General features: G+C 43.7%; 1 protein-coding gene across 5 annotated transcripts in view; it reads left to right on the top strand.

Moving 5' to 3' along the window:
- The window catches only part of col4a6 (collagen type IV alpha 6 chain), a 175,418-nt gene that overhangs the window by 81,977 nt on the left and 77,809 nt on the right, over window positions 1–15,632 (top strand). For all 5 annotated transcript variants that reach the window (XR_010001086.1, XR_010001087.1, XM_062964026.1 and 2 more), the window contains exons 4-5: window positions 11,313–11,447; window positions 12,679–12,723. Coding sequence is in view for 3 of the 5 variants with exons in the window: in XM_062964026.1 (XP_062820096.1) it covers window positions 11,313–11,447; window positions 12,679–12,723 (180 nt within the window). In the remaining 2 variants the exon portion in view is untranslated. The remainder of the gene's footprint in view (window positions 1–11,312; window positions 11,448–12,678; window positions 12,724–15,632) is intronic.

Below are 15,632 nucleotides of genomic sequence, written 5' to 3'. Positions count from 1 at the left end.
GCAGGGATGAATGTGGTGGTTCACTCCCGGCCATGCCTTGCCAATGTGAATGGACATCTGGATGTTGTTGAAAGACGTCATCCTTTTGTTCCCAAGTAGACAAGTGGTATCTCTGAGGCCTAAGTACAGGGATGGACTCTGACAGAGATGATGGCACTCTCCCAGCCGTGCTTTGCTGTACTTCTGAGGAATGGGCTGGCCTTGAAGTTGCGAACACTGGAACAGGTGAGCGATCTTCAAGGTGGTGAAAGGAGATATGACTCTGCACTACAGGTTGCAGATGTGCTGAAACATTTGCTGTAGGCTCTTGTGTTGGCAGGAAACTAAGGTTTTCTTGGGTTAGTTCCTGTGATAGGGCTTTGGCTAGAACGTTAGCTCTGACTATCTTTTGTGCTGTGTCTCTTTTTACTTGAAGCAGATCTAGATCCCGTTGCAGCTCATCTTGCTTGGCTTCAGCCATTGCAAGCTCTATTTCTCTCTGGGCCCTGGCCTGCGCTAGGTCAGCTTCTTGTTGGGCCCTAGCCTGAGCTAGAAGCAGTTTCTGCTTGGCTTTAGCCTGTTGAAGGAGGAGTTCCTCTTCATTGAAGGCAAAGTCTTGCCTAGCCATTTCTGCAGACGCCTCTGCTTCTAAAACCTCTTTTCTAATTTTCAAACGGACAGCCTCTCTGTTATAGTGGGCTGCTTTGGAAGAAGTACTGATGAATGAATGTATGGATTGGGAGGAACTGCTATGCCTAGATGAATGCTTGGATTTATGGCTAGCATCATTAGATGGAATCTTGAGCAGACTAGATCTAAGGCTTACACATGGGGAGCCTTGAACCCTTTCTTCTGCACCTTTGAATAAGGAACTGGGCTCTGGTTCAGATAGAACCGCGCTGTAGCGCCTCCTCTCTTCTTGTAGGCTGAAAGAAATTTCCTTAGCCCTATCTAAAGACTCTGGAGTGTTAATTTTGTTCAGTACATAGATTATTTCTTCTGCAATAGCACTCCCATTATTGAAGGCCTTTACAAATTCTTGCCTGAGAATTTCCTTTTCCTTTGGGCAAAGGGATGCCCTTATTGCATCAGCTATGGTCGGCAGGTTTTGCCAAGCTCTGTTAAACCTCTGCCTAAGCTTGCCTTCCTTCTGCAAAAGGCAGAGCATTGTTTTCTCTGTGGGGTGCCTTTCTCTGACTGGGCGGGGAGATTTGACCCTTGTTTGCAAAATCTCATTGCTATGACTTGACATTCTGTGAAATTCAAAAGGAAACTTATCCCAAGTTTCAAACAGTACAAAATGCAATACTATATAACTATACAATTAAAGGCACACAAAAGGGCAATGCAATATTTTAAACAAGACAATTAAAACAGCTGCTTAACTGAGAAGTTAAGCTTGGGCTTTCATAAACTTGCAGCAGGCTTTGAAGAAATGGCAGGAACTGCAGAAGGTTGGAATTTATTGCTTTGCAAACTGGTTTCTGGGAGAGGCTTGGCTCTGAAAGCCCTTCAAAAGTTACCTCTCAGCACTGTGCCGTCGCGCCTGGGGCTGTAAACTCTTAGTGAAAGAGGCACCCAGGGGATTGCTTCTTGCCCTCCTTTAGGGAAACTGGAACTCCCAAGGACCAAAACACTGTAGTTAACTCAAAAACTGGGTTTATTCTTCACAAAGGGGGTAAAAGAAAATATACATTACAGTCTTTGATTGTTTAAGTCCATGAAGCTTGTCCAGATCCCTTCTTTCTCTGGCTGTGAATGCCGGAGCAAACTCAGCCTCAGTCCAATGACCTATATCTGAAGACAAAAGTCTTCCTCTGTTGCCAAAGGACTGATGTGAAGGCGCTTGAGACTCCTCAACGTTGTTCAGGTTGGCCCTGAACATGAAGTGTGAGTCCCAAGGGTAAGAACCTCAGAATTGGTGCTGAGAGGTAACTTTTGAAGGGCTTTCAGAGCCAAGCCTCTCTTTCACGTCCATCCGATAGAGTGGAATGAAAAGGAGGAAACACAGTCCTACTCCAGGAAGAGGTGGAGCCAAACAGTTTAGCTAAGTGAGCAATATAACAGGTACAAACAACATTGATTGACAGATATAAATAACCAATCCAACTACATTTACAGGGTAAGGGCAAAATCAGGCATGATACAGCAATTCAAATCTTGAAACTTATAGTTTGACATATAGATGGCGCCACTCGCGCCATCACAGACACCATTTTATTCTGCTATTGTATATCATGGGACTTGAGCATCCATGGATTTGGTACAGTAGAGTCTCACTTATCCAAGCCTCACTTATCCAAGCCTCTGGATAATCCAAGCCATTTTTGTAGTCAATGTTTTCAATATATCGTGATATTTTGGTGCTAAATTCGTAAATACAGTAATTACAACATAACATTACTGCGTATTGAACTACTTTCTCTGTCAAATTTGTTGTATAACATGATGTTTTGGTGCTTAATTTGTAAAATCATAACCTAATTTGATGTTTAATAGGCTTTTCCTTAATCCCTCCTTATTATCCAAGATATTCGGTTATCCAAGCTTCTGCCGGCCCGTTTAGCTTGGATAAGTGAGACTCTACTGTATCTACTTGGGGTCCAGAACCAAACCCTAGTGGATACCAGGACCCATTGTATCTCAGCATCACATCAGGCTTGGGTAATATTTTTTGCACATGGATATGCCAACACCTCTCATGGAAGACTATTGCTAAAACTCTACAATACATATATTGTTTGCTGTATGTCTGTGCATTTCTCTTCAAGTTCCCTGTTGATATATGGCAACTCCATGAATTTCAGAGCATTTTCTTAGGCAAGGAATACTTGGATGTGCTTTTACCCATTCATTTTTCTGAAACACATTCTGCAGTTAATGGTATTTGTTGGAGGTCCCCCATACAAGTCCTGACTGGATCTATTTTCCTGAGTTGGCAATAAATGTTATTGCTAACATATATTGAATAATACATGTGATCACTGTATCCATTGGTGACGTGTTTCAAGATTCCCTGTGGATAGTTGAAACAATGGATAACACTAAGAAAATTTGGGGAAAAAATCTGTTCCTGGTTTGAAAGTTTTGTTTCCTGTTTAATTGTATGCTGCTTACTTTGAAAGTAGTTGTAATACTGCAGAAACTTCATTTTTGTGGTTGCCACAAACTACGTTGAATTGGTTGAGATTCTGTCATTGAAAAACTATAGCAAAATGTGCTACAGGATGTCATGCAGAAACAAAGTTTTTGTGGTTTAATAGATAATTTCCATATGTTTATGATAGAACCAATTAGGAAATGACATTAATAACCCAGGAACGAAAATTGTGTTACATAGCCCCGGCGGCAAAGTGTATTAAAGCACTGAGCTGCAGACCGAAAGGTCCCAGGTTCGAGCCCCAGAAGCGGTGTGAGCGGCCGCTGTTAGCTCCAGCTCCTGTCAAAACATGCCAATGTGAGTAGATCAATAGGTACCGCTCTGGTGGGAAGGTAACAGCGCTCCATGCAGTTATGCTGGCCACATGACCATGGAGGTGTCTATGGACAACGCCGGCTCTTCGGCTTAGAAATGGAGATGAGCACCAACCCCCAGAATCAGACATGACTGGACTTAACGTCAGGGGAAAACTTTTACCTTTTAGCATAATAAGGCACCCTATAGTTTGACTAATTTTATGCTGGAAGCATACTGTAGAATTGCACTTTAGAACCTAGAGAGCTCCACAAATGTTTCTAGGGAGGAGGAATATGTTTTGGAGGTGGGCAAGTTAAACGTTGGATATCGAATCTCAACAAGTTTCTATTTGGGCAAGTTGCACTTTCTCAGCCTCAGAGGAAGACAAAAGCAAACCCATGTGGACAAATCCTTACTGAGAAAACCTCATGATAGGTTTGACTTAGGGTCACAGTAAGTCAGAACCAACTTGAAGGCACAGAAAAACAAGGAATTATTGTAACTTTTTTTGTGTGCTAGCAGGTTTTAAACATTTCCTTCCCAGTTCTCCGGTTGGTGAGTTGCCCGATCTAGCTTGGTTTGTCTTACGCTAGGTACATGTCCCAAAGTGCAGGTGGTGGGGAAGCCATCCAGCTTCTCTGTTTGCCTTTGGGTCTTCAAGGAAAGCTCTCACTGGGGATATTTCACATTCTTTCCTCTCAGTTTTGGAGTATTGACACAAGCAAAGAGCCATTTGGTACTCTTCAAAGGTTTCCATGGGCCTGAAGGGCTCTTTGCGCGCCTGAGTCCTTGTGAAGGTATTTGCTGGATTCTCCCTTTCCATGGGAGCCGGAGGGCGCCGGGTGTTGTTTCTGGGTGTGTTTGGGTTTGGGATGACCGTTATCATTGCTATCGAAGTCCCTTGACCTGCGGGACAGGATGCAACCCAAGAACCAGATGGCCGCTAGCCGCCGGCGCTCTTTTGCAGCTGGACCTTCCTTCTGCCTCTCGTCAATGGGCCAATGAGCACCAAGCCCTGACAGGCGAGATCTCCATCCAGACCTCAGATGCCGCGGCACAAAGAGAGCCGCATAAGCCCCGGCCTAGCGATCGATTGAACATTTTGCCTGGTCATGAATTCCAGCCACGCAGGGACAGGAAGCCGGGTGCATTGTGGGTCCCGTCGGCCTTTGTTGTATTGTGTGGCCGGGGATTTGGGGGAACAATCGGCCCTGTCCATCAAAGATTAAGCAGACTGGAAGTGCCCTTTAGACCAACAAATGAACCAGCAGCCCTTTGGAGTGTTAATACAGCCCCGTAGGAAAAGGCCCAAGGACTTAAGCACACAATTTAAGTGATGACAAGCACCATTGGAATGAATCATTGATTTTCTAAACCTTGGCCAGTGGGAATGCCAACGGGGCAGGAAGGGTCCAGGCTTCGCCTCCTTTAGTCCAGCAGCACTTGACAACACAGAGGGGGATTTTCTTTCCTGAAAACATACATTTTCCTTGGGCTCTTTGATATGGAATTTGGCCCAGGAGGTTACAACCCTCTTAACTTGTCATACCAAGAATGACAAGAGTTGGGTGACACTTCAAAGGGGTACTTCATTCTTTTGAGGATGCTAGGAAATAAACTATAGTCAGGGATCTATGTTCCCTGGGGTTAAGGGCTCAGGATTTTTTGAGAAGTGGAAAAAAGGTGACTAGAAATCAATATTTTTTTTTTTACCAGAGAGAACACTTCTTTAGGAAACCCTAGGTCCTCCAGTGCAACTCTATGGTCTACCACAGGCATGGCCGAGCTTCGGCCCTCCAGGTGTTTTGAACTTCAACTCCTACAATTCCTAATAGCTGGTAGGAGTTTGATATCTTCTATGGTTTGGTTCAGGACCCCAAGTGGATATCCAAGTCTGTGCATGCTCAAGTCCCATCGTATACAGTGATGTATACAATCTTACCTGTAATGCTAAATCAATGCTTGCATTAAGTAATTTAAAAAAAAATTTCAAGCCATAGCTGTTGGAACTCATAAATGCAGAATCCATTGATGTGGAGGGCTTACCATACAAGGATTGCAGATGAGAGTGAGAAACCCCTTCCCCCAAGACATTGAGAAGCAATAAACAGGGCTAAAAAGAGTGTGTAAAAAGCAAAAAAAAAAAAAAGCTCTCAAAAGGATTAGTGGAAGAAAGAGCGTGAACAACCTTGCCTTGGCTATTTTTCATATCAGCTGAGTCACACTGCAAGCAGTTTTAATTATACATTTAAATGGCAATGATCAAATGAGTTTAGAGTGACCTTTCACCAGGAACGTGAATTATACCAGGAAAGTGTGGATCTACTGCACAGCGGCTACCATAAAAGGCATTGCTGGGGTCTGGAAGGAGAGCTGGCACCTTGAGCCTGAATGCCAGTGAGAGAGGGGAAGACTTGGCAGTGGAGTTTACTCTTTATAGAGCTGTAGTTGTCAAAAGTGACCCTATGGGGCTTTCTAAGGGCAGAAATATGTGAGATTAGACCCCGGTGGTGCAGTGGGTTAAACTGCTGAGCTGCTGAACTTGCTGACTGAAAGGTCAGCGGTTCGAATCCAAGGAGCAGGGTGAGCTCCCGCTGTTAGCCCCAGCTTCTGCCAACCTAGCAGTTGAAAAACATGCAAATGTGAGTAGATCAATAGGTACTGCTCTGGTGGGAAGGTAATCGGTGCTCCATTCAGTCATGCCTATGGCCACATGACCTTGTCTAAGACAACACTGGCTCTTCAGCTTAGAAATTGAGATGAGCACCACAGAGTCAGACACGACTAGACTTAATGTCAGGGGGAAAAAACCAAGGGCCATTTCATATTCTGTGATTCCCTTTTAATTGCCTTGGCTTTTGTCTAAATGAGTTCTAGGATTTGTCAATAGATGAGAAGTTCTATGTTCTAAATTGTTGTTGTTGACTGATGTCAAGTTGATATCACAAGGATTGATAGATCTTCAAGTCAACAGCTCAGATCCTACAGAGTCAAAGATGTGGCTTAAACTGCAGAATGGTGGAGAGGTTGAACGTTGGACTATGACTCTGGGGACTAGGGTTCAAATCCCTCGTCAACCATGGCTCATCCCTGCAGAGTCTGGAGATAAGAAGGGACAACGGTGTTAAGATTATCATTCTCCTCATTTGTCCTCTTCTTTGATGATGTGGAAATGTCCAAGCTAAGACGAAGACTAGTTTGATTCTAAGACGAGAGTCTGTGGTTTTAGAAGAATGGCATCCATGCCAGGATAGGAAGCTCATCTGCATAATATCCTGTTAAAACAAGCACGGTTTCCAGGGATGCTGGCATGGCCAGATGCCTCCCTATTTACACTGCCTTTATCTCCTCACTCTTCCTTAAGCCCTGTGTGTTTTGAAATCCACTTCGACTGTCCATTCTTCTTAAAACAAAGGGCACATTCCTGACATTTCCTCAGTGCCTTTCATTCCACAGGGCTGTGCCGAACTCACTTTGGCTCCCCATTAAGACGAGGCGAGGCAGCCGTGCCAGCCCCGGCTAATCTGACAATCCGTGAAGGGGATCTCGTGTAATTGCAAGTTATCTGCATTCTTTCAGGCCCAGAGCCATCCCCAGTTGCCTCTGAAGTTGCAGATCCCGCCTGGGTTTGATCCTCCCGGGTGGCACATGGGGAGCCCCATCATCCATGGCGCCCACCCTGCGTATTTCTTGCAGAGAGACAGTACGCGCATGGCACTGGCTGCCTCCCAGTCAGTCCTGCTGCAAGTGTGAATGGCAGTGTTCTCCTTGCAGGCCTTTTCCTGGGAAGGGAGTGTGTTAGTATATCTCCTAAAAGCCAACATGAGGCTGAGGTTTTAGGAGAGCTGGGGAGCTGGCTTTTCACTGTCAGAAAGTAATCAAGGATCATATTGCAAGTGTAAAATTCTGTATGGCATTGGGTGAAATTTCCTGCTGGGATCTGCGCGCATCATCCGAAAATACATCACACAGTCCTAGACACTTGGGAAGTGTTTGACTTGTTATTTTGTTATATGAAATCCAGCATATTTCTCTTGTTTGCTGTGTCATACAATATAATAATAATAATAATAATAATAATAATAATAATAATAATTATTATTATTATTATTTTATTTATACACCACCCTATCTTCTCAAGGTACTCAGGGTGGTTCTCAACGTAGCAAGGAATCCATACAACAACTTAAAACAATACAACAACCAAACATAATACAATAATGAGCAAAAGTACACTAAACATACAAGTACGTCTCATTTTTTTAATTTCTGCTCCAATGCCTGGTGGAGTTTGACTAGCTGACACTCTCCCTCCCTTCTTGTCCTTCCTTCCTTCCATCTCCTGTCTCCCTCATATGCAAGTGTTTTATGGTTTACTGTCCAAAATAAGGGCAGTAAATAAAGCAGAGGCATTCCAGACAAGGATCAATAAGCTAGCACCTCCCAACAAAGGATTCCCCCAGGCAGGAAGCAGCCAAACCTTGAAGCTGCAGGGCTATTCAATGCTAATCAAGGTGGCCAACTGCAACATTCACACTTGCCTCAAACAGACAAGAGTTCTTTCTCCCCCCCTGGACATTATTCCTCAGATATATAAACCCCATTTGCCTAGTTTCCAACAGACCTCACAACCTCTGAGGATGCCTGCCATAGATGTGGGTGAAATGTCAGGAGATAATGCAATCTCAGTTTACACATCTTGACTTCTAGGAGGCATTCAACCTGATTGGCTCTTGGACCCACCAAGTAAGCAAGGATTGGATTCAGTTCATTTTGGTTTAATATGGTTCAGACCAGGGAGACCCACACTTATAGTCCATTGTCTTAGGCACTGTGTTGCTAATCCATCTGGAAATGCTTGAAACATGTGTGGGAAAATGTTCTGCCAACATCGGGGCTGACGATTCTTTATTGCAGCTATCGCTAAGATCATATTTTAATTTATTTCTCTCTTGCGGATATTAAAACTTCCAGTTGGGCTTGGAGCAGCCAAGGAAGTGCTGTAAACAGAAAAAGGCATGGACAGGTTGTTCTGAACAGGCAATTTTGTCATGTAAAGAAGTCAAACATGACAAAGAAAACCCAACATGATAAATAGGGAAGCAAGACTGTTACAGACCTGTTTTAAATTTGGTTGTTGTAATGTATGTTATTTTAAAGTGTGCTTTATGTGTTAAAATATACAGTATAAACAAACAATTGCAACACATAAAAGTAATGGCTGTGAGTAGTAATAGCAAGGACAAACATTAAAATGGTGGTTAGAATACATACTCCTTTATATACGAATTTAATGTATTTCTCAGTGTTTCTTTGATGACATTGGGTTTTCCTATTGTCCCACTTAAATCCTCCCCAAAAGCTTGGCTGCATCTACACATTAGAATTATTGCAGTTTGATACCACTTGAACTGCTCTGGCTCAATGCTATGGGGCTGGGCTTAGCACCACAGGCTACACCACTGTCCTGAAGAAAAATCCTGCCAATCCAAAGGTCGACCTAGGGTTGAGGTGAGCACCCGCCACCAGCCCCAACTCACCTCCCCACCTAGCAGGTCAAAAGCAGAAATGTGAGTATATAAATAGGTACTGCTTTTAGTAGAGAGGTAATAAAGGCACCCTTAAGGACATCAATCAAAGGAATGGAGTGAGAGCACACACACAATTTTTCACCAGTCTCCCAGGGCTTTTGTCCAGAAATGTTTATGTAACGAAAAATAGCTCTCACTGGAAACTTTAATTGTGTTGGATAGCATTTAGGCAAGAAAGCAGAACTTCCTCTTCAAAGACTCTTTTGGGGTCCCTGATAATATAAAGAGACGTCAAGTCCCAAATGCCGCATCCAGAAAAGGGTGTACATCTATTTTCTTGACCGTGGCCTAAAAAGCAGCAATTCCCCTTTATTCTCAGGTGGAAACTATTCTCTGCCAGCCATCCTCATGGGCTTCAAAGGGATTTAAATTAAGTTCATAAGAATTAGATTATCATGGCTTAATCCCATTATGGAGGCGATTAGAAACACTTTTTGGTCCAGGGAGTCCCAGGCTGTATCCCAAAACTTGCAGGGCAGCCGATGGATGACGTCAAGGTTATTTCAGGCCTCCCGCCCTTGACCTGCAAAATTTTGAAACTATATTTTTAGCATACAGTGCGGCCCACGTATCCACCTATTCAATATAGTCAGCCTTCCACATTTGCAGGTTTGACTTGTGATGACTTGATTATTCACAAATGTGATTAAACTTCTAGAAGTTGACGGTACAGCACATGACCCTGGAAGTGTCTACAGATAATGCCGGCTCTTTGGTTTAGAAATTGAGATGAGCACCAACCTCCAGAGTCAGATACGACTGGACTTAATGTCAGGAGAAAACCTTTACCTATATAGTTCATCCATGAGAGGTCTTGGAACATACCTGTAGTGCATAAGGGAGCCTTACTATATTTACATAATATATATAAGAATTGGATATTCTGATTCTTGGATAGAAATATTGGCAGCCCAGAACTCAAGTCCGTAAAAACTGGTAGACTTTGCCTGCTTCTACCACACATTGTTATTCCACTTCAACTCCATCTGATGGGTCCCTGGGATTTGTATTAGGGTACATCTTCCACACAGAAAGTATTTTCCCTCCCAGTGATTCTCTTTGCCGTCTCCTCTGAATTCATTCCCTTTTGTTCTCAGGGTATCTCAAGTCAAGATGGTTATGTGTCCTCTCCCACATCAAAGGCAATCGGATTTGTGTAGCAATTGTTGAGGAATGTGAGAGAGCAGGAGCTGTAACATGGATATCTTGGTGGGCTTTCCATAGACATCTGGTTATCTAGGCTAGATAAACCCTTAGTCTGATCCATTGCAACTCTTCCTTGTGTTCTTCTCATGGTGACCTGTCACACCAACACACTTTAATTATGATTCCACTTTAATTATGGTTCCATCCTATGGTATGGCCGAAGTTTTTAGCCGAAGAGCTGGATTTGTATGTGGACACCTCCTAGGTCGTGGCCAACATGACTGCATGGAGCACTGTTACGTTCCCACCGAAGCAGTACCTGTTGATCTACTCACATTTGCATGTTTTCAAACTGCTAGGTTGGCAGAAGCTGGGGCTATCAATGGGAGTTCATCCTGTCCCGCTGATTTGATCCGCCGACCTACCAGTCAGCAAGTTCTGAAGCTTAGCAGTTTAACCCTCTGCGCCACTCCGCAGTGGCGCAGAGGGTTAAACTGCTAAGCTTCAGAACTTGCTGACTGGTAGGTCGGCGGATCAAATCCGCGGGACAGGATGAACTCCCATTGATAGCCCCAGCTTCTGCCAACCTAGCAGTTTGAAAACATGCAAATGTGAGTAGATCAACAGGTACTGCTTCGGTGGGAACGTAACAGTGCTCCATGCAGTCATGTTGGCCACGACCTAGGAGGTGTCCACATACAAATCCAGCTCTTCGGCTAAAAACTGGAGAACCTCCCCTCAGAGTTGGACAATTTTTTTTTCGTGTCAGGAGCAACTTGATTTGTTTCTGGAGTGAGAGAATTGGCCGTCTGCAAGGATGTTGCCCAGGGGACGCCCAGATGTTTTTTTTGATGTTTTTACCACCCTTGGAGCTGGAGCTGATAGAGGGAGCTCATCCGCACTCTCCCTGGGCAGGATTTGAACTAGACTTAATGTCAAGGGGAAACCTTTACCTCCAAAGCCTAAGATTCCAAAGGATGTAGACATGTGTCAAAATGAAATCATAGCACCATCTTTGTCTTTATCAATTGTTCTTGGTTTCTGTTTGAAGGCAATTTGGAAGGTGGGCAGCCACCTGATCATTGGCAAAGCCTGCACCGATCAATATCTTCCTTGCTTCCTTCCTTCCTTCCTTTTAGGGTCGGCCAGGGCCAATCGGAAACCAAGGACAGCAGGGCGCTCCTGGATTTACCGGAGCAGAAGGCTTGCGAGGGCCGAAGGGCGAGAAGGGATCCATGGGGGCTTCAGGACCGGCTGGACTCAAGGGTGATAAGGTAAGTTGAGCCCAGGTTTTATGGGCTCTGGGCATTACCAAGTGGGCTCAGAGTTGGTCTAAAGCAGGCATGGGCAAAAGTCTGATGCATCTTCCAATGATAATGCCCATGTTCATTTAAGCACATCAATAGTACAGTAGACTCCCCTTTTGCAGGGGTTAAGAGTGCAAAATCCTTAAATTTGATAATCTCTAAGTCCTTCAGACTCCAGAATTGTGCTGGAGGATCTATAGATGCCTCAAGAAGGGTTTGCCCCAGGGACCTCTGGGTCCTCCAGCATCACAGTTGCGGAAGCTGCAACAAGTATATGAATTCACCGAGAATAAAATCTGCAAATACTGAAAGCACATTGCATTTGCATTTTATACATTGCAGGTTGTAGTTGTTCATTGCCGTTGTACAGTGCACAATAGCAACCAGTCACCGGTACTGTTGTGGTAATCTCTGAGCGGTTAGACTCAAGTTAACCCTCTCTGGGGGAGATTCCACCAAAATCAGCAGAGTAGCAAAAGCAAAGCTTTCAAATGCAACGGTTACTTACACGGGGTGAGCAAAAGAAGCCTTTGACCATTTAGGATTCCAATGGACTGCAGAGTCTCAATAAAAGTTCAAAAAGTATTTATTTAGGTAAAAAGAACTCCATTGTAGATAGAAAGGCTTGGGAGCTGTCTAGTCTACTCTAGACTGGTTTCTAAGGAAAAATAAGAAAGGAAAAATAACAAACATCTAAATAGTTACATCTTGCCAGGAGGGATGGTGAGATGCTTCTTGTTAACTAGAAGAACAAAGGGAGAAGAGAGAGCCAAAATGGTTCCAACCTCATGGTCCAGTTTATTGGGGCCATAAAAGACATTCTGACCAATGGGAAGTTAGTGTCCCTAAAGATTCACATTTCTACTAACTTCAAAGTAAGGGATGTGACGTACACAGGATAGAGTGAAACACAGTAAAGCCTATCTAGGCATGCTTTGGAAACAGGGAAAGGATTCCCTCAATCTAACTCTATCATCTATCTAACTACATCTAGACTTGAGTAGTCCAGGATGATTCCCAACAGGTACATGTTATATAACGTTACTATTTTGTGTAGAAGTTATTCGTTTCCAGTGTCATGCATCTCCGCATGCGGACATTTCTTCTGTGCTGAGGGGTAATTGAAATGCATGCTTGTCTTAGTCCAAATCTGAGCTCTGCCACTAAACCTTTGCCTGTGCTCTTTTTACTCTTTTAGGGACCAATGGGAGTTCCTGGATTTCAAGGAATATATGGAGTTCCTGTAAGTTTCTCTGTGTTTTAAGTATTTTCAGTGTTTTAAGGATGGGAATGTTGATAGCTGTTTGGTAGCTAGTTTTGGAAGAATGGTGGAGGATCAATATAGATAATGCTGAACTAGATAATTAAATACTGAATCCAAGGGCCCTTCCACACCACATAGTTGGACACTCTGATTCCACTTTAAATACCATGGTTCCACATATTGGAATCCTGTAGCATTTAGAATTCTCTGGTAGTGGGTTCTAACTCTTACCAAACTATAAATCCCACAATTCCATAGGATGCAAAGTGGAATCATGAACTCATGATTATATAGTGATAAAGCAGTTGTTTATATGCCTATGTGCCCATTCTTACTGTATGAGAAGAGTATTTTCCATGGCTACATCTACACTTTCAAATTAATGCACGTCGACATTGGTTTAACACAATGCTGTGGAATCTTCGAGTTACAATTTGGTGAGACACTGGCACTATTTGATAGAGAAGGCTAAAGAACTGTGAAGCTGGGTTGCTGTGAGTTTTCCGGGCTGTATGGCTATGTTCCAGAAGCATTATCTCCTGACGTTTCACCCATATCTATGGCAGGCATCCTCAGAGGTTGTGGGGTTGTCGGAAACTAGGCAAGTGGTTTGATATATCTGTGGAATGTCCAGTGTGGGAGATATATAAACCCCACTTGCCTAGTTTCCAACCTCACACCCTCTGAGGATGCTTGCCATAGATGTGGGTGAAACGTCAGGAGAGAATTTATTTATTTACAGTATTTATATTCCGCCCTTCTCACCCCAAAAGGGACTCAGGGCAGATCATAATGCACAAATACATGGTAAACATTCAATGCCATTATTAGACATACAAGATACAGACAGAAAATAGAGGCAATTTTAAGTTTTCCAGCTTCCAGCTTCATGAGGGTATGCTCAATTCTGGCCACAGGGGGAGCTGCTGCTTCATCCACTGTGACACTGAGTCCTTGATGGAGTACTTCCTCATTGCTCTTCACACATCAGGAGTTTTATGGTGTCATAAATTAAGTTAAATTAGCCTCCCCGCATTAAGTGGTATCTAGAATTTTCTACTCACAGCCGCAACTGCTTTCGAGCTGCTTAGGTGGGCAGCAAGCTAGGTTATTAATGGTCAGGAGCTTAATCCCAACCCAAGCTTCGAACCAATGACCTTTCGGTCAGTAGTGATTTATTGCTGCTGGTTACTAACCAGCTGCGCCACAGCCAGGCCCTGGAACATGCTTCTGAAACATGGCCATACAGCCTAGAAAACTCACAGCAACCCAGTGATTCCAGCCATGAAAGCCTTTAACAACAAATTGTGAAGCTGCAACTCCCAGGACTATAGCACTGAGCCATGGCAGTTTAAATGTTACCAAACTTCATCAATTCTACAGTGTAGTTAGTTGTTTGTCTCATTCCTCCAATAACGGGCTTAAGGACTCAGAGGAAGCTTTACATTTTGAATGGATATATGTGAAAGATAGCAGAGATCAGGGCCTTCCACGTTTTCCATGCTTTTGGGGGTTAAAACCCATCACTTTTCTTACAATGACTGGGTTTCTTGCAATGCAGTTTTGTTGCAAGTTGCATGGATGAATGGGTTTGGATGCAGGGAAACTCACTAGAGTTCATATTTAAGGACCTGGAAAGGTTTTGCATTGGAGGAAAGGGCCACCGCGGGTCATGTAGGAAATGTTGACCGCCAGGTAAGTTGCCGGCTTCTGGTGTTTTTGCAGCTGGGTTGCTGAAAAGCCCTTGGCAGCCGGCCTCCGCCAGTGTTTATGGACTGTGAAACGCAGATGTACAGGAGGAACGGCCCTTAAAGGCCCCCTCCTCCCCCGCCCCACTGCCTCTGTTTAGCTTTTCCCATGGAACAAGGTTCAGAAGTTTGGAAAAGTGTGCGAGCAGGCGATTTATGCCGCTTCAGCTGAATATACAAGGTGGGCGAAATGGAAACATTGCAGGGAGATAGCCCACGGAATGGCTTCTATCAGCTCTGGTTAGTTTCTGATTTTCCTTCTGCTCTGAGTACTTGACAGAAGGGGCCCCCTTGGCTGAAAAATATACAAAGCGGATTATTAAATTAGGTTTGCATTCATCCTACTTTTGCTCTGTTTCTCCCTTCCGTCTTTGGCGATTCTTGAAAAGTCGTAATTGCACCAACTGCTCAGTCCAACACATGCATTGACTTAGAAAGTAATCCCTTAGCTTCAAAGGAAGTTGCAGTTTTAACACTGCTTATTACCTTAAATGCATATATCGCAAACAAAGGTTAATGTCTTGCATTGGGAAAAGAAAGGGTACATCTCCCTGGAAGTAGAAAATTAACTGAAACATCCTGCTAGTTGGGTTGCTGCGAGTTTTCCGAGCTGTATGGCCATGTTCCAGAAGCATGATCTCCTGACATTTTGCCCACATCTACATTAGGCATCCTCAGAGGTTGTGAGTTATTTTTATATATCTGTGGAAGGTCCAGGGTGGGAGAAAGAACTCTTGTATGTTGGAGGCAAGTGTGAATGTTGCAATTAATCACCTTGATTGGCATTGAAAAGCCTTACAGTTTCAAAGCCTGGGTGATTCCTTCCTGGGGGAAATCTTTGTTGGGAGGAACCAACCTGGACACAGCATATTATTTGTGAACACAGAAATGCTGGACCACTCTAACAATCACCATGTCGGACTACACAGTGAAGCCATTGAAATCCACAAGCATGTGGACAATTTCAACAGAAAGGAGGAAACCATGAAAATGAACAAAATCTGGCTCCCATTATTTGAAAAACAACTCTAAAATCAGAACAGTAGGTAAGGAACAACACTTTGAAAACAGGAATTCCAAACATGAAACAATCAGGGCCAGCTGACACCTCCCAACAAAGGATTCCCCCAGGCAGGCTTT

Source organism: Anolis carolinensis, unplaced genomic scaffold (genome assembly GCF_035594765.1).
Source record: "Anolis carolinensis isolate JA03-04 unplaced genomic scaffold, rAnoCar3.1.pri scaffold_12, whole genome shotgun sequence".
Lineage (NCBI taxonomy): Eukaryota > Metazoa > Chordata > Lepidosauria > Squamata > Dactyloidae > Anolis > Anolis carolinensis.
Note: the sequence above shows the minus strand (reverse complement) of the source record. Positions and strands in the feature narration are given on the sequence as shown.